Source organism: Rattus rattus, chromosome 13, assembly GCF_011064425.1.
Source record: "Rattus rattus isolate New Zealand chromosome 13, Rrattus_CSIRO_v1, whole genome shotgun sequence".
In the NCBI taxonomy this organism is placed as follows: domain Eukaryota; kingdom Metazoa; phylum Chordata; class Mammalia; order Rodentia; family Muridae; genus Rattus; species Rattus rattus.
In genome coordinates, this window is record NC_046166.1 from 46,479,458 (window position 1) to 46,505,033 (window position 25,576).

At 43.5% G+C, this 25,576-nt stretch overlaps 1 protein-coding gene across 2 annotated transcripts in view; it reads left to right on the forward strand.

The window, feature by feature from the left end:
- Mtus1 (microtubule associated scaffold protein 1) overlaps positions 1–25,576 on the forward strand; it is a 145,278-nt gene that overhangs the window by 53,133 nt on the left and 66,569 nt on the right. For both annotated transcript variants that reach the window (XM_032919464.1, XM_032919463.1), the window contains exon 3: positions 3,663–3,858. In XM_032919464.1, coding sequence (XP_032775355.1) covers positions 3,663–3,858 — 196 coding nt within the window. The remainder of the gene's footprint in view (positions 1–3,662; positions 3,859–25,576) is intronic.

Here is a 25,576-nt window from a genome sequence, read left to right on the forward strand (position 1 = left end):
ATGTGTGGTATTGAAGTAAGGCCTTGGAATCATTCAGTAGGATGGATTCTAACAGCTTACACCTAGCAGTGTTGCAGCGAGAGCTCAGAATTAGATATGAATTGAAGTGTTTTGTATTCTGTAAGGATGGTCCCACGGGTCCCACGGTGTCACCCCTGGCGATTTTACTTATCAGCTAGAATGTAGAGCCTACGGTGTCTGTGACCCAGTCTTAAATACAGCAGAGTATTTGTCTGCTTTGTCCAATGTGTCTAATTCAACTCTCATGCTTTTTTTTTTTTTTTTCTATCAAGAGAGTGGTGAAGAGGCTAGGCCAAAAATCATAGCCACAGGCTGTGGCTTATAGTAGAATGCTAAACGGGTGAGCTCACACTGCATTTTTTGTTGGTCATTTCAGTCACGCCTAAGAGCTCTATCTGCTGTAGAAGAATGGTTTTTTGTTTTGTGTTTTTGTTTTTGTTTTGTTTTGATTTTTTTGGTTTCGGTTTGTTTGCTTGTTTTCTTGTGTACTCTGTAGATCTTAGTCTTCAGTTAAATTAATGTATACAAGACTGCCTAACACCTTAGGGCTGTTTGGTGGTCCCGGACCACCTGAAACTTCAAGGAAGGCTTTTATTTGGGAGAAGCGATTTGATCTGGAAGCTAGAAGGGTAAAAAGTAACTGCCCACTGCTGAGGTCACGTGGTCAAGATAGCGCGACAGAGCAGCTGGCACTGAAAGGAACGGTGCCTCAGGTGCTGTCCTTATATAGGCTGTCATTTATCGTCTCAGGAATGCTCAGGGCTAATGGACACTGTATTTGTTTGGTTTTGTTTTTGGGGGGTAACAGCAAGGAAATTGTTATCCACACATTCATGCTTCAGAGGGTTTATTTATATACTCACATGAGGTTACAGAGATGGCTCAGGGGTTAAGAGCACTGGCTGCTCTTCCAGAGGTCCTGAGTTCAAATCCCAGCAACCCCATGGTGGCTCACAACCATCTGTAATGGGATCCAATGCCCTGTCTGGCATGCAAATGTACATGTAGACAGAGAACTCATAGACATAAAATAAATCTTAAAAAAAATTCACACAGCTATTGGATGTTCAAACTCAGGTCCCGTATGTCTCGTAGACTTCAAAAATTTTCAGAATGTGGGCTCTGAAGGTAAAACAAGTGATTTGTGGGAGATTCACTTCCATAGGTTGAAGTTTGGTTTACTTTTTACAAGAAAGTTTTTCTAGAAGATTCTGGTTTTAATGTTGACCTGCAGCAGTTCTCTTGGAACACTAGCTATTGAATTAGTATTGATTTCACCTAGTACATGGATTCAATAGATAGATATTGGTGTTAGGAATATGTGTGTGTGTGTGTGTGTGTGTGTGCACATATAAATGTATGTGTGTACATCTTGAAAATGGAGAGACTATCAAATATAAACATCAACCTATAACAATAAAGGAGGGGTGGGTATGGTAGGGAATATGCAAATCTAAGCATGGATTTTGGATAACCTTAAATTTGTGGCTCTATCATTCACTGCACAGTGGCCTCTCTGAGGCTGTTTTTCCCCGTGTAAAGGGAGAAGGTTAATTGTAGTTTATAGTGTTAGAATTTGTACTTGGAGTAAGATTCAGGCTCCTGCTTCCTTATGTCTATAGTGGAAACACTTTTTGGACAACTACTATGTATGCCACATATGGTATTATTTGTTAGGGAATGGAGAAAGACAGGTTTGGTCCAAATGTTTTATCTAATGCAGTGGGACTGTCAGAAACTAAGCCATAGGGACATGCTAAGCACTGAGTTAAGAGCGTGAATGATTTGCTATGTTACCAGAGAAGAGAAGGGTAGTAGCAATTGGGTGGGGGATTACCAAGGGAAGCTTCTGGTGACAAGGTCATTTAGTCTCTTGCCATAGCCTACAGGGCTTGCGCTCTGGGCTGGGAAAACACCAGGTATAAGGATGAAGAACATAGATAGGGCTATGTTGTGATGCAGGGGATGCCAGGTAAAGGTTGTGATGGGAGAGAGGAGTGCAAGGAAACAGTGACAGTGGCTGCCATGTCCTAAAGGTTTGTTTGTTCGGTGTGACTTAAAAAGCAGTGAATCTGAGGAAGGTTTTTGTAGTAGGGGAATGTAAGAAGCAGCAGAGCCTGGGGAGGCTAGGCGGGCCCCGAGGACATGACTTCAATAATCACTTTGAGAAATGAGGCCTTGAGAAGAAGGCAGTAGAAAAGTGGGGTGGAGAGGCAAAGGAAGCAGCAAAGACACAGTAGCTTTCCTGGTTTAAGGTGTTAATAAATAGAAAGGTATAACTTGTGGGCTAGGTGGGTCAAACTGGCTTCAAAAGTGTTCTCATGTTGTTCTTTAAAATGGGGCATGGCAGATAACCTTGCTGGGTTATTAAACAGATGTAAGTTGATACACATGTTTAGAATTTAGAATGGGGAGCCACCACAGACCTACCTATATATACTTCTCCTGGAGTTTACAGTCGAAGGAATCCAAGTCAGCCTTACCACAGAGGCAACCACACCATGTTTATACTGCTTCAGTATTCACAGTGCCCAGATAGGGAACAAGCCCAGATGCTGGTCAGCGACGAGCCAATTAAAGTAGAGGTACAGATACATGAAGAAGCGTTATTCGTCTGTAAAAATGAATGGAATGATGTCATCTGTAGGAGAATCGGTGGAACTAGAGCTCATGTTAAGCCAGACTCACATATGTTTCTTTCTCATGCAGAATCAGTCTCTTTCTGCCTGTCTTTGTGTGTATGTATGTGTGTGTGCATATAAATGTATGTGTGTACATCTTGAAAATGGAGGGACTATGACAGAGAAGAGGTCTAAGAAAAGGAAAAGTCAGGAGAAACGGGGTAGACAAATATCACACACTGTCTCATGTGTGCTAGGTTAGGTGACTACATGTAGGTGTATGTATACACATGCGTGCATAGATCTGACAAAAGTAGAAGGCATATTTTGGTGTAGGAGAAAAGAGTTGGAAGATGAATAAGGGGTAGCAAAGGGTTGAATATAAAGAAAACGAAACTGTATATGTGTAAAACTCTGCCATATTTGGTATGGCCCACAATGTCATTATTTTGTAAGCTGGCTAAAAATCAAAATTTAGAATGGTATTTTATGTAGTGTAAGGGCTCTGTGTTGGTGAATGACAATAACAGGGTAGTTGTTACTGAGTAGAAACATCTCAGTGGGGAGATGCAGGGGCAGCTGAAGACGAGGGAGAGTGGTGGTTACAGATTTTGGGTGCTCATTAGTGGTTGAAACAGTAAGACAAGCCATGTAGAGTGAGTTTATGGTGAGGGGAGATAACAAGGCCAACTGGAAGCCCTGGTTAAGACTAACCTTGAAAGCTATCCGTGAGGGCCAGAGAAGGAATAACCAGACAGCTAGAGGGTAACTAGCTGAGTGCCCACTCCAGAGGACTGAACGGTATTGAAGTCAGCTTAGGCACTGGAGATCAGTTCTTCTAATGGGCCGGAAGGTGTATCAGGGCTGTTGAAGTCCGCTTCAAGGAGTCTTAATTGTTCATAGTAAATACTACGTTTGCACAGCCACCAAGACAAAGGGTTTTTCTCATAGAGTTGACGCCTCAGGGATGAAATGGGGTAAAGCAGGGTGAGACTGAAATCCTAACTGGTTTCCTCACAGGACTCTGCACCCAAAACATCCACCACCCCAGGAAGGAGCAGTTCCAAGCCAGACTCCTGCAGCCTGAGGAAAACACCAGGTCTAAAAGCCAAAGTGGGGCCGGCTGCTTCCTGCCTGAGGAGGAAGAACGACAGTAGAACCCTAGGCTCCGACAGGGCCTTATCACCTCAGAGGATCAGGCGTGTGTCCGGCTCTGGTAAGAATAAAGTAACTCAGCTACACTCTTATGCAGCACTTGATGAGTGTTTTGCAATTACAATTAGGCCTGGCAGAAAACAGAAAAGACCATTTGGTTTTATAACTAATGCATTATGTCAGTAAAACTGCGAGCTTTTTGTGGTCCTACAGGAGAGATGCGAGTCTGAGAGTCACAGCCCACACCTTTGAGCTGTGTAAAGTGTCTTTGGGGAGTGGCTGATGTGTCTAAACTTCCAGCTCATCCCAGAGCATGTGTATGTAGCTACAATTGGCTAGCTGTTGTAAACATTGTGATAATCTCCAGTGTCAGTTTGACACACCTGGGAAGAAAGACCCTCAATTAAGCAATTGCTTTCATCAGTGGGCTTGAGGGCACGTCTAGAGCATTTTCTTGGTTGCTAATTGAGGTGGGAGGGACTAGGGCAACGTGGGCAGTGCCATACTGAGGCAGGCGGGCCTGGTCTGGAAAGGAAAGGTCACTGAACATCAACCTGGGAGCAGACCAGAAAGCAGCCGTCCTCGGATCCCTCTGCCTCACTTCCTGCTTTGGGTTCTTAGCTCGACTGTCCTCAGTTACAGACCGTGACCTGGAAGTTTAAGACGAAATACGTCTCCTCTTCAAGTTGCTTTTAGTCATGGTGTTTATCATAGCTACAGCAAGCAAGCAGGACCACAAGAGTTTTATTTTTTTAACTGAGTGTGGTGGGCACTTGTATAATCTGGACGGTAGAGGTAGGAAGGTTGTATGGTCAAGCCCTACCTAGACATATATATATATATATATATATATATATATATATATATTATAAACTTTATATAAGTGTGTGTTTGTGTTTGTGTGAGTGTATGTACATGCATACACATGTAAAATGACTCAGGGTATTGGCTGCCAAGCTTGATGACCCGAGTTTGAGGGTCCCACAGTGTAGAGAGAACTCACTCCCACAAGTTATCCACACATACATACTGGTCTGAGTGTTCTCCTTCTCTCTCTCACATATACTAAATAAATAAATTTAATAAAACCTTAACAAATTGCTAAGTACTTAACATATTGTTTTTTGAAGATTCCTAATGTGCCCCCATCCCTTAGGAAGTGGTTTTTTTTTTTTTTTCCTTTTGAATTTTACTGAAAGACAATTTAGGGGTAGAACAGCAACTAAGAAGTTAAACTTTTCTGAAATGAACTTTCATTTACCTTGGCTTGGATTTTAGATGTTCTAGTTTTAAAGTCGAATCAGGCTGAAATTTGATAGCACCGAGAACGGCTGTTAAGGGCCTTACTCAGTTTGGCAGATGTGCACATTGCTTTGTGCTATGAGTCGGAACAGCAAGTGCGAAATTCATCTGTTTCATAGGCTAAGACAAAAAGCCTGCTTAGTTGCCCCAGTGAACTGAGAGCTCTCCACAGGGAACACCCCTTATTTCTGTACGTACCGCCTTGAGCAAATTAAAGGCATATTGGATAGAACCCTTGTAAAAATAGTGAGTACTATTGAATGTTTAAAAAATGTGCCTCTAAAAGCGATGTATTCACCTGGGAGAATGTTTCACGGAGGCCATAAAGCCAGCTGGAATCCAAGGAGGGGGGGGGACCACTTTATGGCACTCCGATTAGCGTTTTTAGGTTTGTTTTGCAGGGTTCTATCTCAAAGCTGCTGGGATGAGAAAGGTGCTTTGCCTGATCATGTGTTGCTTAGATTCTTGGTGAATATCAAGTTCATAAGGGTGGAGAAGCAGACCCCAGATGATGTGGAAGAGAGATTGGTAACTAATTTCCATCCCCAGGGATGGAATGGACAGAGAGGCTTGTCCCCATTGATAATGTGCCATCACTTGGGAGGAAGATAGAAGAGAAGCTAAGATGTTTCTGGAAGCAGTGGTCCTTGTTTTCCGTATCACCACCACTGGTGGTCGACCAGAAGGCGATCCACGTTCTGGTCCTCATTGTTGGTGCCTGGTGGGCTCTCGGCGGCTGGCAGAGCTGGACAGCTCCCTTCCTGCTTTGGTGTTTGGAGCACCGGGGTGTTGGTGCCCGGTGGAGCTGTGGTTACTGGCACCCCGGCCTGGTTAGGGTCCCGTGTTCTGGTTTCATTCTGGCACCACCGAGCTCCCACGCCTGGCAAGTCTTTCCCCTCCGATGGCATGGACACTTCTCAAGAGTGAGGGTTTCAGAATCTTGGGATCCAGTAGTTTTTGCAGTCTTGTTTTACTAGGGATGCTATGGAATTCACTTAGTTTTTTGAGAAATGGCTGCTACTCACATAATTTATCTGAGCACCATGATACTTGCACACTTATGCACACATGATTTTAGAAGTTGGGTCCCTGCCCAAGATCTATTTAAGCAGATGGAAATCTTTATGGAGGCGATCAGTCCTTATTAAAAGTCCCTTTACCATGTGTTATATATATTGTGTCTGGATAGACGTTGATCTGTTAGTTTAAAAATTTGTTTATTTTTATATTACGTTGGTGCTGGAAATTGAATCCAGGTGACCTTGATAACTTACTATATGTTTAAATTTTCAGTCTGACCTAAAACTTCAATCATATTTTACATGTTTTGTTGTTGTTGAGACAGGGTTTCGCTCTGTTTCCCTGGCTCATCTGGGCTGCGTAGCCTAGGCTGTCCCTGAACTTGCAGCAACCCTCCAACCTCTGCCTTCTGAGTGCTTAGGGTGCAAGCATGTGACACCATGCCTATTTATACATAGTCTTCTACATACAAATAGAAGGAAATGTAACTGTAACCATTATGGGTTTGAATTTAAATTTTGCTTTGGTATGGTTAGAAGACTCCTGTGGACTGGATGCTTGCGTCATCCCAGATTTAAATGTAGAAGCCCTAACTTTGGAGCCAGGGTATGTGAGAAGGTCTCACAACTAAGATATAGGTAAGACCCTAGATAGGAAGAATAAGAAATGCTAGAGCCATATCTTAGCTCTGTGAGATACAGGAGCAAGGGGCCATCTTGAAACCAGGAAGAGGCTCTTGCTGGGATAGCTCACTGAGATCTTGGTCTTGGACACCTCGGCGTCTAGAAATAAGAAAAAATAAATTCCTGATGCTTGGGCCAGCCAGTCTGTGGTGTTTGTGGTGGCTAGCTGAGGTAGGACAGAAGACTAACTCAGTTGTGCAGTGTTAATGTTCAAAACTTAGGAACTGGGATGTACTTGCACGGTCTCCATAAATCGGGAGGTGTTTGGTGAGGGTGGATAGGAAACGTAACACCACTGAGTTAAAGGGAGAAGAGAACCTCAGGATCCTTTGGGCCATTGAGAGCCTTTGCCGTCCTCTGTACAATGAGGTGTTTGTGTGTTTGCAAACTGAAACCAAATGGATGCCACCAGCCCCTCCCACCCTTGCTGGCAGAAAGGTAACTGGCAGCAGCCTTCCAGCTGATGTGGGGTTTTCAATAAATCCTTTTAGAAAACCAAGCAGAAAGTCAGACCCAGAGTCAAAATGACATTTAAAAACTTTAGACTGAGTATCAGAGAGAATAAATACACTTAAACCATTGGGGTACCTCTGTTTCACTGGCCAGATATGGAAATTTATATATGATCCCAGAATATAAACCGAGTCAAACCCAAGTACTTGGCTTCTTTAGAGCATGGGTTTTGTTGTCGATGGTGGTAGGAAGGATTGAACTCGGGAACACAGGCCAGGCCTTGCTAGGCAAGTGCTCTACCACAGGACTAGATACCCAGCTCTGTTCTGTTTTGTTTTCTTAATGAACTCAATTAAATATGATTAGATAATGATGGGAACTTTCCTAACAATTATTTCAACGCTGGGATGATGATATCAGCCCACTCAATTAAGTGTTTGTATGCCAGTGTCTAGGCTCTAACTTAATCATCTGACCTCTGAGTTTACGTAACCCCCTCCATGATTTTCTGAGGCTTATTTCCAACGTATGAAATAGTAAACCAACATGGGTGAGTTCATTGATGTACGGTACGGAGGTTTTGCTGCTGGGAAGGGCAGAGGTGCGATTCAAAGCAGGCCGTGAAGCTCCGAGTCTCAGCTCTTAGCCTGATGTCATCACTCAGAAAAAGAGCCATTGGGCCATCAGCTTTGCACATATGAAAAATTGTTTTTTCCCTTGCTAAATGTCTGAGAGAACATGGGTCTTTTGGGTCCTGGATTTTAAGCTGTCTTCTCAATTTTCTACGATGTAAATTCTTCAAATTATTGAAAACTATAACGTCAGAGTCAGTGCTCAGTCAGGAGACCCCCACTGTGCTGTGGTCAGTCCTGGTGTCTACACTAGTCACTAGTCACTCCTCTCAGTTTGGACTGATTTGGGCCTCTGTGGTCCCCTCAGAGACCAGTGTGAAGCTCAGGGTGACAGAGGCAGGACAATAAGACACCTCTTCCTTGATTCATTGATCTGTGCTGAAAAGCCTGATCCACCCTCTTGCCCCAACCAAAAAGCTACCCTAAGTGCTGTGAAGGGGTGATTAAGAGCTGCTTGCAGGAGATGGTTTTTGGTTCTACTCTAGAGAAGGAGCATTGGGGGCGAGTAAACGATCAATCACATTCATTTGGCTTACGGTGGGTTAATAAATCCCTTCCTAGTACATCCAGAACTGGCAACGACCTGTCTGATGTTGCGGGCTTTTCTCCCTCATTGAGTTGTACAGCTTCTTGGTTTGTATAAACCTACTCTTTCATTTATCTGGCATTTGAAGTAATTTAAAATCTTTAAAAATCACGTAGTGTCTTCTACATTTGAGGGAGGTGGCAAAAGTACACGTTGCCCCATTTATGTCCTTGAGTCATTAGAAACTAGAGATTATCAGTATGTTAATCTAAGCCCTTCCAAGTTAGTAACAGATATTCCTGGATTTGTAACTACGCATAGCACACGTTAGTGTGTGTCTGGGGATTTCTTCTGCAATGTTAATAGTTACCGATGGCCTTGGGAAGCTTGAGGGACGTAGTGTGGCAGGCACTAACTATCCCAAGCTTTCTTGTGTGTACAGTCTCACAGCTGATGAGGGGTAAGAGCAGTGGTTAGCCAGCCCCGGTCTCCACATGAGGCATCTGAAGGTTTGCAAGGTCAAGTAACTACCAAAGTTACACAGCTAATCATGAATGAAGTCTGGGACTGGGGCTACACTGATCACCTAAACTTTATTGCTCAGCCTTGTTAATTCACACGTTCATTACCAGACTGCATTAAAGGGCACAAAATCTAACAACAGCGTAGTGACTGCTGGCCTCTGTGCTTGGTATTAGAGATAAAGAACTCCAAGAGAAAAAAAAATGCCCCCAGCCAGGTGGAGTCGAACACCTATAATTCTGCTCAGAGGCTAGAAGCAGAAGAATGATTAGCTCTAGACCAGTCTGAGCTATCATGTGAGATCCAGTACCAAACCCCACAACCCCTCCTTCCATATATACACAGGAAAGAGACAGGCGGCTTCTGCCCTACTGATATTTAAACTCGGATGAGGGAAACTGGGAATCAAGTGAGTGAACTGTTTAGTACACAAGCTAGCGAGTGATAAGTGCTTAGGAGAGAGAGAAAGCAGTGCAGAGCTAGAAAGGTCAAGAAAGACCTCACTGGGAGCTGAACAAACAATTGGAAGCGAGAAGGGGAACGCACATGGGTAGTGGACTTCCTAAGCAGAGTGATCAGGCAGTTCAGCGAAGCTTGTGTATGGGTCCCAGGGAACCATTTATAGAGGAGGCTGGAGAGTGGTGGGAGAAGCTGATGTTGGAGCACGTAGGGCTTGTACGCACACAGAAAGCATGTACTTCCTCCATGGCATGGTCGCTGTGGATTTAGTCTTTCTCGACATGTCCCGCAATTCTCAGTAGTCATTTGGAGAAGATTACTTAGAGAGGGACCTGTGACTTATCACTGTGCAATCTATTAGCCTTTAAGAGTACCTGTTATGCGTGTGGCAGTCCACTAGATTCTGAGACTACAGGTGTGACTAAATTAGAAGTGAATGCCTTGGCCTGTCTATTGGAGATACTGCAAGGAAACTGGGGGAGCTGTGGTCTGAGCCATCTGCCAAAGATGAACAACTGTATGAGCAGAAAACGGCTCAACTAAAGGAGAAGTATAAGAAGGATGGCGAGGGCAAGAGTGGAGTAGGACAGGGCCCTGGTAGACCAATGGGCTCAAAGAAATGAACCAGAAGAGGAGGAAGAGGAGGAGGAGGAGGAGGTCGAAGATGAGGATGATGAGGAGGAAGGTGATGAGGAAGAGCAAGTGGCTGCCTGAAGTGTGGAGTATGTGTGTTCAGGCAACTGTCTTGCTAAGAACGTGAAATTCAAGTGCAGCTCAACGTTAGCTTCAGTGTAAAAACTGTACAGACTTTTGTATAGCCAAGGAGATTCTTTGTAGAGAAAATACTTTTCTTTTTTTTTTTTTTTTTTTTTCCTGGAGCTGGGGACTGAACCCAGGGCCTTTCGCTTGCTAGGCAAGCGCTCTACCACTGAGCTAAATCCCCAACCCCGAGAAAATACTTTGTAGCTTTTTCAGGGGCTACAGCGTACAGTTAGATTTAAAGCTTTTGATGTCGAATGTTTCTAAATATTCAATAGTTTCTTTAATTTCTTATGGTAGCAAAAGAAAAACTTCATAGGCATTTGTATCACCAGTAAAAAAAATTTTTTAGGATGTTGCATTTTTTTTAAAAATTGTAATAAAATAATGCATATTAAAAAAAATTGGGGATGGGAACTAGAGAGAGGAATGTCCAAGCAGAGCATTCTCGGCTAGTGTCCTGGCCACCTAGACTGTGTACTGTGCTGCATGGTGATTTTCTTACATGCCTGTCTCCTGCCAAATTCACATCCATAGGACAGAGTCCAGGGATGAGTTATTTTTACATTTCCCAGCACTCAGCACAACGTACCTGTTATATAACGGGGAATTAAAGTGCCCTTTGCTTGCTTTGACTGGGGACTTAGACAAAGCACTGAGTAGCTTACAGTACAGAGAGGAAACCCGCTCAGCCTAAGGGAAGACCGGAGGAGAAGGGGGGCATTTTCAGCTAATTTTCCTGTGTGTCCATGGGCATGTCAGTAGACAAGGCTGCTGGCATCCGCAGGGCTTCTGACGGGCTGTGGTGTATCTGGCCAGTGGCATTGCCAGGTTGTGGACAAGACCATGAGTTGAGATCAATGAGAGTTGAGCTTCTGTTTCAAGGGAGCTGGAGTCCAGTGAGTTCTAATCCTCTAGATACAAATCCCGAGACTCTTCCAATGTTGGAGGAATAGGACATAGAACATGTGTTTAAAATACTGCAGATGTCCCGATCAGCTTGTTTGGCAGAGAATGGTCTTAAGGGCATGCCTACAGATTTGTTTTTGAGATAGTTGGATGTATTCGGGGAGAGGTCAGAAGTCAAAATTGGGAAGAGAGAGCAAGAAAAAAGGTTTTCAGAAAATGCATGCCTATAAAGTACTTCCAACGGCAGGCGCGTGTTTCTGACGTAGATGCTGCAAATGCACAGAGGTTAAACAAGAGGTTAAACGAGGCTGAAAGCGATGGCTAATCACAACGGTCAGGCAACGGAATAGTCATTCGGCACTCGGGAGCGTTTATCTTTGCGATACAGGGAGTGAAGTGTGTGGATATGAGATTAGTGAGAATAAATAGAGGTTAGAAGAATGCAAGAGGGGAGGATAGCTTTGGTCCGTTTTCCAGCTCACTTTGATGGGCAGAAATCACTCACCCCAAGAGTTTCCAGAGATTTTAATTGGCTCATTCGTTTCTGGTAACCCCAGGAAAGGGTACAAACCCAGGCCGGTGATCAATGTCGAGTCTTACTACTAAAGGAGTTCTGTTGTGAACTTGGCTTCTAATGAGCCGGAAGCTGTCTTTGGTGGTTGTGGTTTTGGCGCTGGGGTTGTCCCCAAGACCTTGTGTGTGCTAATCAAATGGTTGTCCTTCGGAGCCACACCCCAGCCTCTTCCTCCATTCCTTTCTAGAACCTCAGTGTCAGTGTCAGATGCTTAACAAATTCCCTGGTGAATAGTGGACGTAGAAAGACCGCATCCACCTTGATTGGGAAGTTGCAGAACGATGCACTCAGCCTCCCCTCCCCCAAGTCTTTTTTTTTTTTTTAATTACACTCTGAATTTTGAATGTTCTCTCAGGTTCCCAGGCCCATGACTAAGGAAGTTATTTTTGCTTAATCCCCACTCTAAAACAGCGATCCTTGTGAAAGTGCTCAAAGACAGGTACCAACAGCACTACCGTCAACGCCACGCTCCATCGTGAGAAAGTTGCTCTGTGGATGTTCTTGTTTCTCTGTCAAATTACCCCTCTTAGGACCGGGAGTGTTTGTGTTGTGACTCACCAGTGCGGCTGTGGCTCCGTGATGTCAGCTTACCCTCAAATCTAAGCAAGCGGTGGTGGTTACACCAAGGGTGGTTTCTTACACCCTGCCTACTAGGAGAACATTATTGTGGCTTAGTCCCGGTGTCACATTTCACGTGTATAAGCATAGAGTGGAGCTGAAACCCCATGTTCTGGAAGGTAGTTAGTTGAGTTAACATCTGGTGGGAGAGTTGACTGGTCATATGTCATAATCCATATGGTGGGGTGGGCATCATGGTCCTTACAGCCGAGTCGGGGAAGCCAGGGGTTCCTCTCATTTCATTTGTTCTTCTAATAGGAAAAAAAAAAAAAAAAAAAGACAACTAGCAGCACTGTGCAAATAAGAGCTGTGGGAATTGAAGCATTGTCTTGCACCATTACTTGGGTTAAAGGTCAGTTGGGTTAAAGGTCAGTCTTAATTGATGTCAATGCTTAAAACCTCCAGTAGGGTAGGTGTGGTGATTTATACCAGCTACAGAGACACCATCTCAGAAACCAAACTAGCAGACAAACAAAGCCCAGAAATAAGAATGAGGCCACACGTGGATGTGAAGACACCGGAAAGGGTGGGGACAAGGTCAGGGCAGAGAGGCTGGACATACAGAGGAGGGTGGGTGGCCCATTCACCGAGCACTAGCAGAATGGTAGTATTCTACTAGTGAGGCAAATTACAGCCTGTGGGCTGTGACCCCTTTGGGGGTTGCATATCGGATATTTTGCATTACGATTCATATCAGATATTTACATTATCATTTATAATAATATCAAAATTACAGTTATGAAGTGGCAATGAAATAATTTTTTGGTTAGGGGTCACCACCACATGAGGAACTGTACTAAAGGGTCGCATGCAGCATTGGGAAGGTTGAGAGCAGCTGCATTAGAGTCCAGAATTCTCCCAGCCCCATCTCCTCACGAGGCCCCGCCTCCCAACCCTGCAGCGCTGGCTATTTTTGTTGTTGTTGTTGTTGTTGTTGTTGTTCTGGGAGACATGTTAAATCCACAGCATCTGTGTTCTATGTCGTTAGGCTGTTTTTGACCATTTAGGGAGGTTTCCAGGTCTTCTAAACTCTGCTCCATTAAACAACCCCACACAGAAGAACTTTGTCCAGGCATACATACTCTGGTCAGACATTCTGGATACATTCCTCTGGGTGGACTCAAAGGGTGTGGACATTGTTAACGCTTTGGGTACATTTTATTGAGGTGCCATTCAGAAAGAGCATGCAAGTCCATGCAGCACCTCTGATGACAGAAGAATTTTTTCCAAGGCTCTTGCCAGTATTTTGTTGTTTCTGAAGTTCTTTCCAGAGATTCATCTTTAGGAGGAAGGGTGCAAAGTGGTATTTTAATTGGCCTATAACTCGGTACTTAAATATTTATTGAGTACATGTAGATCCACTTCTGTGCTAGAGAACAGTGAATACAAGATCAAAACAGGCCCTGAATGTTCTGTCATGTTGTGTAAAAATGGGCTGTATAAGAATAAAGCATAAAGTATGTTTGATACTGATAATCTAAGAAAGAAAACCTGCTGAGAGAGAGAGAAGCAGAGATATGAAGTGTATGTGTGTGTGTGTGTGTGTGAAAGAGAGAGACAGAGAGAGAGAGAGAGAGACAGAGAGAGAGAGACAGAGACAGACAGAGAGAGACAGACAGACAGACAGTCAGAGAGAGACAGACGGACAGACAAACAGAGAACGTGTGTGTGTGTGTGTGTGTGTGTGTGTGTGTGTGTGTGTGTGTGTGTGTATGAAATTTTAATGTAGTAGGGAGGGAGTTGTGAGTTCCGGCTTAGAGCTAGCCCTCTGAATAGCAGATGGAAACCAAGTGAACAGCAGGAGGCGCTGTGCTCTAAGAGATGAGGGCACAGGTAAGGACAAGAAACTGAGAAGGCAGAGGAATGCAGAGCTGGGTTCCATGAGGTCTTAAGGTTCATAAGGACATTGTCTTTGAGCCTGGGTGACTTAAGCATTTACAGGATCGCTGGGTTGAGAATAGACTGAGTGCAAGTGAGGTTGGGAACGGGAGAGGAAGTGGTAATCCTGCCATTGCAGCAGAAGGTGCTTTTTAGCACCAGGATTGTGGCAGGTTCTAGCTATGTGCAGATACACGGATATTAGAAGGAAAGCTGATGGGGTTGAATGAGGGAATAGGGGTGGTGCCTTTAACCAAGGTAGAAAGGAGGAAGGGGGTGGAGGTCAGGAACTGTTATAGAGACACTAAGTCGAGTAGATAGAAGACAGGTATGGAGTAGTGCCTGCAAATGTGTAATCTAGGGGTGTTCGGTCTAGGGTTACAAATTTCAGAGTCAACAGCCTGTAGGTACAGAGGATACCAAAATACAAAGTGTGGAAAGGTGGTCAACAGTACCATCTGGACCTTCCAAGCTGAAAGGAGTAGAGGATGAGGAGAAATCCTAAAGAGGGTCAAGAAGGGACAGCTCGAGGTAGAGGAGGAACGCAGTCAGGAGAGACAACAGAAGAATCCTTACCCACATCAAACACTACAGACCAGTGAAGAGGGCCAGAAAGAGCAGTTTGAAGCAGCTGGCAGCTGCCCTAAAACACAAGGCTGTACGTCTAGTTTAAAGGCAGCGTGGAGGGGAGCCCATTCCTTGTTTGGTGATTAAATAATGTCCTCTCCTGCTTTATTATCTGTCCACCCTTCCTGCTCAGCATATTGTCTTAATGACAAAAATCAGTTAAAAGAATGGTCGCCAAGAGTTCCACCCACCTCACACTTGCGACTGTTCTCAAGGCTGGAAGCCAAGGGCAGTCAGTGTCTAGGGTAGTGGCTGTCTTCACATGCCTGTCTGTGTTTCTCGGGGAAGAAGCATAGTTCTCCACAGTATTCTTCTTCTGAGATCTTCTTGGCCCCAACCAGAGATGATGCTCACTCCTTACATCCGAAGAGGTCAGGAAGCAAGTATTCTGCTTTAATGTTTTTCTCTATTGGGAGGACTGGGGATGGAAAGTAAAAATGGCATCTGGGTAGCCCAAAAAGGTATGAGAGGCAGGAGTACAACCTTAAAATGTTGTACTGACTTTGTAACCCATTAGGGCTTTTGTTGACTTGTTACATTGTCACAAGTTTCCTTTTATGTTTCCTATTTCTATATATGAGACCACCTTACACAGGAAAGCGACATATACTCACTTTTTTTATAGTTTCACTTAAAATATTTTGCTTTTTTATGCAACGTATGTTGGCGACCAGTCAGAGCGAGGAGCTAGTGTTTGCATGCCACTCTTGACAGATACATTTCTAAGACATTTGTCGGGCCAGAGGCCCTGTAAAGTCATCCTCAGACACGGAGGAAGTAGAAGCCCAGAGAGGTTAAGTAACCTGTCCCGAGCCGTGCACAGCGGAGATGGATTTAAACTGAGCTGCTGGATTCTTGACTGTGTCATTCATCCACACCGTGGTACTGTTCAATTTTTAATTTGTATTAAAATCTCAATATAACTGTGGGTATCTTTTTGGATTGAAATCCCTTATCCTATCCTGAATTTTCTTTCTGATATTCGTATACAAATTTATTAATCTGTCCGTCTAGCCGCGTGCCAATTACGGCGGAAAGCTTTGGTTTTAACCTTTAAGAATCACGATGAAAATGTTCTGCGTAGACAGATTCTGTAGCGCTGAGAACATTCACTGTCACAGAGCCGTCATTCCCATTCCTCACACATTTGCCTGCTCTAATTAGTCCATTAAAAATTTAAACCTCAATCCCTAAGTCTCCCTCTCTCTTGCCCTTTGGCAGTTGTCCCAATTCTTTGTGTCCCTGTGAATTTACCGTGTTCTGTGAAGCTCGCAGAAGACGAATCATGCAGTAATTCTCCTTTGTGATTGACTTAATGTGACTTAGCATCATGTCAGTCGACATAATTCACGCTGCGGCCTTGTCAACATTTCCTTCCGTTCTAAGGAATAACAATCCTCATTTATCTGTCTACGCCGAGCTTTATTTATCTGCCAGTGGATACTTTGGTGGCTTCCACATTTGGGTCACTATGACTCATGCTGCGGTTACCATGGGTGTTTACATCTGCTAAGTCCCCTGCTTTCACCTCTTCTGGGTGGACCTCTAGACATGGGCTTGCAGGATGATATGGTAAATAGACCTGATTTTTTGAGGTGCTCTCCTGCTAGTTTGTATTCACAAAGGTGAGTGCTACATGCTCACCAGTGTTTGATGTTTTCTCCTGGTCATCCTAGTGGGTGTGAGGGGGGGCAGGCCTGCTGACCAGCTTTCCTCTTGGCACGTGCTCATTGACCACTCACGTATCTTCTTTGGGGGTGGCTCTAAAGCCTTTGCCTGTTTTCAAATGTAATTGCTTGGATATTTTGCCGTTGAGGCATGGTTTTCTCATTTTTTACTTCTAGAATTTTAAAGCTATCTGGATCTCAATTATTAAATTTCTCAATACCATCTTAAAATTAGATAATTTTGAAATAGCATTAGACTAAATGTTAATTTGGGGGAAGTTAGCATATATTCACATTCAAATTTTCTTTGGATGAATTTGGGAAAGACGGGGTTTATGCATGCATTTGTCTATGTGTATAACTTTTGTGGCTAAAAGACCATTTTTTTTTTTGTTTTTGTTTTTTTTTTTTTTTTTATTTTTTATTTTTTATTATTATTATTATTAACTTGAGTATTTTTATATACATTTCGAGTGTTATTCCCTTTCCTGTTTCGGGCAAACATCCCCTCCTCCCCCTTCCTTATGGGTGTTCCTCCCAACCCTCCCCCATTGCTGCCCTCTCCCCAACAGTCTAGTTCACTAGGGGTTCAGTCTTAGCAGGACCCAGGGCTTCCCCTTCCACTGGTGCTCTTACTAGGATATTCATTGCAACCCACGAGGTCAGAGTCCAGGGTCAGTCCATGTATAGTCTTTGGGTAGTGGCTTAGTCCCTGGAAGCTCTGGTTGGTTGGCATTGCTGTACATATGGGGGTCTCGAGCTCCTTCAAGCTCTTCCAGTTCTTTCTCTGATTCCTTCAACAGGGGTCCTGTTCTCAGTTCAGTGGTTTCCTGCTGGCATACGCCTCTGTATTTGCTGTATTCTGGCTGTGTCTCTCAGGAGCGATCTGCATTCACATTTTGATCATCCGTCTTGAGTTTCATTTGTTCTAGGCATCTAGGGTAATTCAAGCATTTGGGCTAATAGCCACTTATCAATGAGTACATACCATGTATGTCTTTCTGTGATTGGGTTAGCTCACTCAGGATGATAGTTTCCAGTTCCAACCATTTGCCTACGAATTTCACAAAGTCATTGTTTTTGATAGCTGAGTAATATTCCACTGTGTAGATGTACCACATTTTCTGTATCCATTCCTCTGTTGAAGGGCATCTGGGTTCTTTCCAGCTTCTGGCTATTATAAATAAGGCTGCGATGAACATAGTGGAGCACGTGTCTTTTTTATATGTTGGGGCATCTTTTGGGTATATGCCCAGGAGAGGTATAGCTGGATCCTCAGGCAGTTCAATGTCCAATTTTCTGAGGAACCTCCAGACTGATTTCCAGAATGGTTGTACCAGTCTGCAATCCCACCAACAATGGAGGAGTGTTCCTCTTTCTCCACATCCTCGCCAGCATTTGCTGTCACCTGAGTTTTTTGATCTTAGCCATTCTCACTGGTGTGAGGTGAAATCTCAGGGTTGTTTTGGTTTGCATTTCCCTTATGACTAACGATGTTGAACATTTCTTTAGGTGTTTCTCAGCCATTCGGCATTCCTCAGCTGTGAATTCTCTGTTTAGCTCTGAACCCCATTTTTTAATAGGGTTATTTGCCTCCCTGCTGTCTAACTTCTTCAGTTCTTTGTATATTTTGGATATAAGCCCTCTATCTGTTGTAGGATTGGTAAAGATCTTTTCCCAATCTGTTGGTTGCCGTTTTGTCCTAACCACAGTGTCCTTTGCCTTACAGAAGCTTTGCAGTTTTATGAGATCCCATTTGTCGATTCTTGATCTTAGAGCATAAGCCATGGGTGTTTTGTTCAGGAAATTTTTTCCAGTGCCCATGTGTTCCAAATGCTTCCCTAGTTTTTCTTCTATTAGTTTGAGTGTATCTGGTTTGATGTGGAGGTCCTTGATCCACTTGGACTTAAGCTTTGTACAGGGTGATAAGCATGGATCGATCTGCATTCTTCTACATGTTGACCTCCAGTTGAACCAGCACCATTTGCTGAAAATGCTATCTTTTTTTCATTGGATGGTTTTGGCTCCTTTGTCAAAAATCAAGTGCCCATAGGTGTGTGGGTTCATTTCTGGGTCTTCAATTCTGTTCCATTGGTCTATCTGTCTGTCTCTGTACCAATACCATGCAGTTTTTATCACTATTGCTCTGTAATACTGCTTGAGATCTGGGATAGTGATTCCCCCTGAAGTCCTTTTATTGTTGAGGATAGTTTTAGCTATCCTGGGTTTTTTGTTATTCCAGATGAATTTGCAAATTGTTCTGTCTAATTCTTTGAAGAATTGGATTGGTATTTTGATGGGGATTGCATTGAATCTGTAGATCGCTTTTGGTAGAATGGCCATTTTTACTATATTAATCCTGCCAATCCATGAGCATGGTAGATCTTTCCATCTTCTGAGATCTTCTTCAATTTCTTTCTTCAGAGTCTTGAAGTTCTTATTGTACAGATCTTTTACTTGCTTGGTTAAAGTCACACCGAGGTACTTTATATTATTTGGATCTATTATGAAGGGTGTCATTTCCCTAATTTCTTTCTCGGCCTGTTTCTCTTTTGTGTAGAGGAAGGCTACTGATTTGAGTTAATTTTATACCCAGCCACTTTGCTGAAGTTGTTTATCAGCTTTAGTAGTTCTCTGGTGGAACTTTTGGGATCACTTAAATATACTATCATATCATCTGCAAATAGTGATATTTTGACTTCTTCTTTTTCGATCTGTATCCCTTGACCTCCTTTTTGTTGTCTGATTGCTCTGGCTAGAACTTCAAGAACTATATTGAATAAGTAGGGGAGAGAGTGGGCAGCCTTGTCTAGTCCCTGATTTTAGTGGGATTGCTTCAAGTTTCTCTCCATTTAGTTTAATGTTAGCAACTGGTTTGCTGTATATGGATTTTACTATGTTTAGGTATGGGCCTTGAATTCCTGTTCTTTCCAGGACTTTTATCATGAAGGGGTGTTGAATTTTGTCAAATGCTTTCTCAGAATCTAATGAAATGATCATGTGGTTTTGTTCTTTCAGTTTGTTTATATAATGGATCACGTTGATGGTTAAGACCATTTTTTTAAAACAAGATTTCTCAACATACACAAAAGCTGTTGAGTAGTTTATATTTATAAGCAGCCTATTGGGTGTATTTGAAGAATATTTAATATTACAGAACTCTCCTGAGAAACTAATTTATTAGATGTACATAGTTAATGAAAGCATTTGACTCTTTAGAGTTAGTTGCCATTGAATATATGGCCGTCGTTTTCTGAGAACATGTAATCTATTTCTGTTATAACTTGCTATTTGTTATTGCTTTGGATTTTACTTTAATTTCCTAATTCCTAGTCTCTGTAGATAATTACTACAAAGGTCTTTTTATGTAATTACATGTAGCTGGAATTAAAACCGCAGCTATAAAGAGGTTATCGTTTGTGTTTGAACCCCGCATTCATGTGGCACTTTATCTTCCTGAGTGTTCCTGCTGATTGCCTTACTAATGTTTCAATGTTTGCAAGTGACCTCAGTCACCTCTTCATGGTCTAGAGACAATGCCCGTACCCTCTGCTCAGGCAAGTGTCCCAGCCTCCTAATCTGTTCTCTTCCCTCTGGGCAGGCCTGCCTTCCACCATGTGATCAAATACTGAGAACCCTCCGCCTCTCTCTCTATCTCTCCACTATATTCATGGCCAAAGGTTTAAGTTCCTATGTCGTTTATTGGTGTCTCTCTCCCAGTCGTGAAATACCCAGGTCTCCAACGTCGTCGTTCTTTTCTTTACCTTGTCATCTGTGTTCCGGCTAAGAATGGACACTCCAGAGCCCCAGGTGCTGTGTCATGGGCCATAGTGACTTTCCTAGTTTTTCATTTTTCTTTACAAACATTTGTGGTAAGGTGTCAGATGTTTCTGATATACATACCTGTGTTTCGTGATTGCGTGCTAAGCAAGTAAACACTTGTGTGATACACACTCCCATGTGATTCCATTGCCCAGGTCTTTTTAAAAGTAGTCTGTGTTGCCTACTGTATGTAACACTAGTAGATTCTCATTCTCTTTCCCCTTTTTTCTCCTCTCCCACATCCCCTTCGTGTGTGTGTGTGTGTGTGTGTGTGTGTGTGTGTGTGCGCACGCCCGCGTATGTAAATCTCATCTATACAAACCATACATTTTATCAAATATGAACTATGACTTTTTTTGATGTGAACAGTCTCTCACAGCTGTCTGAAGTCTCCGTTCATGTCCGGTTGATAGTTCCGAGATGGGAAATCACTTTGGCTGTAGATGTTTTGTGGCTCTGGAAATCGCTGTCATTCCTCTGAGGTGTTTCTCTTGCAGTGTATACTCACCTACCTTTCCCAGGCCTTTCCTTAGAGTAGGCTGGGTCATCACTGGGAGACTGGCCTTGTACCTTTGAAGGCCTTGTGGCTCTCTCTTGGAGAAGAATGCATTTCACAGAAGGGGAGGACAAAGGAGGGCCATTCGGGAGTTCATTCTTTGGCTTTCATTTCAAGCCCCAGGAAACATACCTATTATGAAATCATAACTTTACTGTAGTAAACTGGCTGTCTTCATAACAACTATATACAGGCTATGAATGAAGGCATTGACTTAGCATCCTTCTTTAGTGAAATAAAAAGGCTGGATGACTAGCTCCTGCTTGTACATGGACTCGAGTGAGACAGTTACTGGAATCCACTTGCCCATCCAGTTTATCCTCTCTTGGTTTCTGGATTCATGCTGTCCTGTGTGTCCTGTGTTTGAATGTTGCCCCATTGACTTCAGCGTTCATGACTGTTCATTATTAACTGTGCTCACCATCCAGAGAAAATCCACACCAATAAATGTTTCAACAGAAATGATGAGCGAACAGAGATGTTCTCACCCCTGCCTGTTTCTTTTCCAGGTCACTCCATCTTGTTAGACCCCATGGTAGTCCCGTTATACTGCAGTATGGTTTTCGGCAACTGTTTGAATATAAATTTAAACTTAGTGTGTGATATTTTTCTTCTTTCATGATCTTGAGCTTGAATTAATAGCGTGATAATGGTTATAATTACAAAAATGAATCTACTTATGTGTTGTAATATCCATCAAAATTCCAATGTCATATTTCACAGATTTAGAATGAAACTGTCATAATTCATATGGAACTAAAAGAGAGATATGAATAACCAAAGCAATCCACAGGAGGAAGGAACATGGTTGGAGGTGTGTTGTTGTAAAATATAAAAATAATATATGTATTGTTGTCTTTTACCTCGCTAGGTCCACACCGCGGTGCCCCAAGATATCTGCTAGATACCTTGGCAGAAACACATCCCAGCCACACACTTTCCTACACTCAAACCCTCACATAAAAGAACACACAACACAATAATCTTAGATCCAGGGGCTGGAGAGATGGCTCAGTGGTTAAGAGCACTGAGTGTTCTTCCCAACGTCCTCAGTTTAAATCCCAGCAACCACATGGTGGCTCACAACCATCTGTAATGAGATCTGATGCCCTCTTCTGGTGTGTCTGAAGACAGCTACAGGGTACTTTAATAAATAAATAAACCTTTAAAAAAATAATCTTAGATCCAACTGATAAGATATAATTGCCCACTTAAACATACAAAGCCCGGTACCATCCATCCCTTAGGAACATTAATAACAACCTGTAAATACACAGAGCAGAATCTTAACATCACCTGCCATATTGTCCTGCCATGGCTTCTCTGCCGCTCTCTCCCTCCTGTCTCTTCCTCTCTCTCTGTCCCCTGAGAGGAGCTCCATTGGTTCCAAATGGCTGTTCTGAGTGTAGAAGTCTGCAGGGGCTTATAGAGATAGAGACTGGCCAAGCGCTTGAGCAACCAGCTTAAACCAACTGCTTCTGTGAGCTAATTAGAATAAAGTGGTTTTGATATACAGTCGTAAAACTTTTGGTACTTGGGCAGTGCATCTCCCGTTTTATTCAGTGTTTCCAAGGGCCTTTCTGTGGTACCCGTGATTTACATGTCATTTACTTCTTTAACCACCTTAGCTCGCACTTGGCACCAAGGGAAGCAATAGGGTTCTTGGTGGAACACTGCCTGTCAGGCACTCACTGTTTCTGGGCAGGCAACTTCTCCTAATAGCTCAGGCTTGGATTTAAACTTGGCTACCGCTGTCTCTGGGATGCTGCTTTCCCATGGCACAGCAGAGGGATGGTGGAGACATCAGACTCACTACCTGGCATGTTGCTTTCTTATGCATGGCATAGCAGAGGGATTATGGTTAGGTATCCAGTCTCACTCCCCCAGTCAGACAAGTGGCCCAAGAAAGCTGTTTACTCATCTAAGTTGCTTTTGTCACATGACAACATTACTAATAATTACTAGGATTAGTCTCAGCATTAAAAGTTTGACATGGGGTAGGGAGGGAGGGAGGGAGGATACCTCAGTTGGTAAAGTATTGGCCATGCAAGTGTGAGATCCTGTGTTCAATACCTAGCAGCCCCGTAAAAAGGCCAGGCTGGGAAGCAGAGACAGGTAATACCCCCGGGATCACTGATCAGTCAGCCTGATTGACAAACTCCAGGCCAGTCTTCATCGGCCTCAAAGAAATCAAGGTGAGTCGTCTTGAGGAATTGATATCACTGTTGACCTCTAGCCTCCAAGGGCACGCATTGTGTGCTTGCATAGCCGTGATCAGGCACCTTCTGCTCACATGGGTATCCACGTGAACACACATACACATACCTGAAAACTGGGTGTAGGGGCAAATGTCTGTTGTCCAAGTGCCCTGGAGGCTGAAGCAGGAGGATTACTCGAGGAAACTGGACAACAGAGCAAGACTCTGCTTTTCAAAGTTAAGCTTTTGGTGAGCTAGGTGGAAGGGAGAGGAGTGGGTGGGACGTATCAATTAAGAGTTCCCTTGGAACCTTCCTAAAGAACACAGGCCAGGGCATGTAGAACGGTGACTGAGCATTGGCGAGTGTGCTTCTGGGCAGGCTGCGTGTTAGTGAGCAGTGGTCTAGGTCTCCTGAGGCATGCTGGGAACGATCTGTAAGTCTATGGTGCTTCGGGAGGCAGTTCTGGGAAGCACGCCTTTCCTTGTATCTTCTGAGCTTGCTAGGTTTTGCCTACATTGTAGCTGTGGCCCAGAAAAGTTGCCCTGTTTGCTCAAGCCGGAGCTTTCTTTCCCGAGGTGACTCCATCTGGATGTTTTTGCCCACAGGGTAGCAGTTTGATAAGTTTGTATTCTAAAGATCTGCCTTTTCCTTCCTCTTAAAGCAAGTGAAAACGGTTGGCCTAAGACATGGAAGTGGAATGGGTGTTCGAATGTGTAACAGTTGCTGTAACTGTTAGTAAGGAATTTTATTTAGTGAAATTGCCTTGTAAAATGGGTGATTGAACGTCTCCGTGTAGAGGGCGAGAGAGTGTATTAACAAAATTAAGTCATTACTCCTGGCATGGAAAGAAAATTGATTTCAGCGGACACCCGTGGCAGCTCACTCTCTACTCCTTGCTTTGTAAAGTCCAGGGGACGGAGTGGAATTAAGAATGCTTCTGCTCTCAGAAACCTTAGCAACTTCACCCAGATCGTGCTCATGGAGCAAGCAGGAGGTACGGGCATAAACCAGAAGTGGGAGGTGGGGACGACTGGCCTGGCAGGAGTGGCTAGTGGAGAAGCCACGACTCTCCTCAACAGCTTAGCTTAGATTTAATGGATCTTTTAAAGGTACCTGGCATTGAACTCAGGGCCTCACGCATGCTAGGCAGGTGCTCTGTCACTTGCTGGGACAATAACAATTTGGCACCATCACCTTGTTTATATGCCATTGGTACAATGCGACACCATCATTTCCGTCAAAGGTCTTTCCAAGCCTTGATGCGCTTTAGGGCTGTGAGGCTACTGGCATAGATGGCGCGGAGACACTCGGTGCCAGGAGAGAGCATGATCCCCGCGGTCTGCAGATTGTCTAATGAAAGCATGAATGTGTCCACAGAGAGTGTCCAAGTTGAAACTCAATAAAGGAGTTCAGTGTGAACGGGTCTGGTATTCAGGAGGAGGATGGGGATGAGCTTGGGAATTCGAGGTTCAATCTCAAGTCCTTGAGTAGAGCATACAGCACATCAAATAGACCTCTCAAGAGAAGGAGAGCATGTTTGAACAGTAATGACCAAAAAATTGTTCGGCAAGTGCACATTTAGGCACTAAGTGCGAGCTCTTGTTGTGTTCCTAAGACATCAGAAGTTAAGAAACATATACGCATGGAAGCCTTTTATTTCCAGCAACACAGTGTTAGAAATTTGAGTGAAAGGCATTCCTCACATTCCATTTGGCAAATAAACTGTAAAGATGAAAGACAAGAGGAAGGGGGAAAAGAGTAGGCGCAGCGCCACCTGCTGTTCAGACGCAAGCATTTTTATTTAATGAAAGATTTCTCCCAACCACATTTTTGCTTTTGAGTGCTTTTAAATTTTCTTTTATTTCTTTTTAAATATGGCCACCTCATGCATGAATGGGACAATGTGCTTGTTTTAATGTTAAAGGAAAGGCATCACATCAGATTGTTTCTGCCTTGATCATGGTTGTACCAAAAGCTTTCTTAAATGAATTTTTTTCCCTGATGCTTCTTGCACATCAGAGAAGATGTGCGAGCTAATGACTTCAGGCTCGAGGGTTTATAGCCACGCTTTTTGTAGCCTAATTGCTTCATCGCTTCTGCTCTTCTGCCTCTGAATTATTCAAAACAAGTAAGTATGTGTGCGTTTCCTGTCTCTCATCTGAAGCATCGTGGTGTTGAGCACTAATTTTGTATTCTGAGTCAGTAGTCAGCATAGAAGTTTGAGTGTAGCAGTTTAAAGTACAAACTTTTTTTTTTTTTTTCAATCCCACCCAAGGAAAGCCTTCGTGCTCGAAAGCTGCACTGTCTTCTTGGGTGAATTTGCCTAGACCACTTCCTATATACGAAGCATCTTTGATATGCAGGGCAGGAAGTACCCGGTCAGGGCCAGCACCCACAGCAATCTGAGCTCCTCCAGCAGTGATTGTAAGTCAGGCTAACGTCACAGTTTGCGAGTTGTTGAGACAGTAGTCATAGGCAAAGCCAATGGTCCACGAGTAATTTTGTCTCTATCTTACGGGGAATTCTACACATTGCTTCTTTGTAATTGCTCAGAAAGTTTGGCAGGGGAACAAG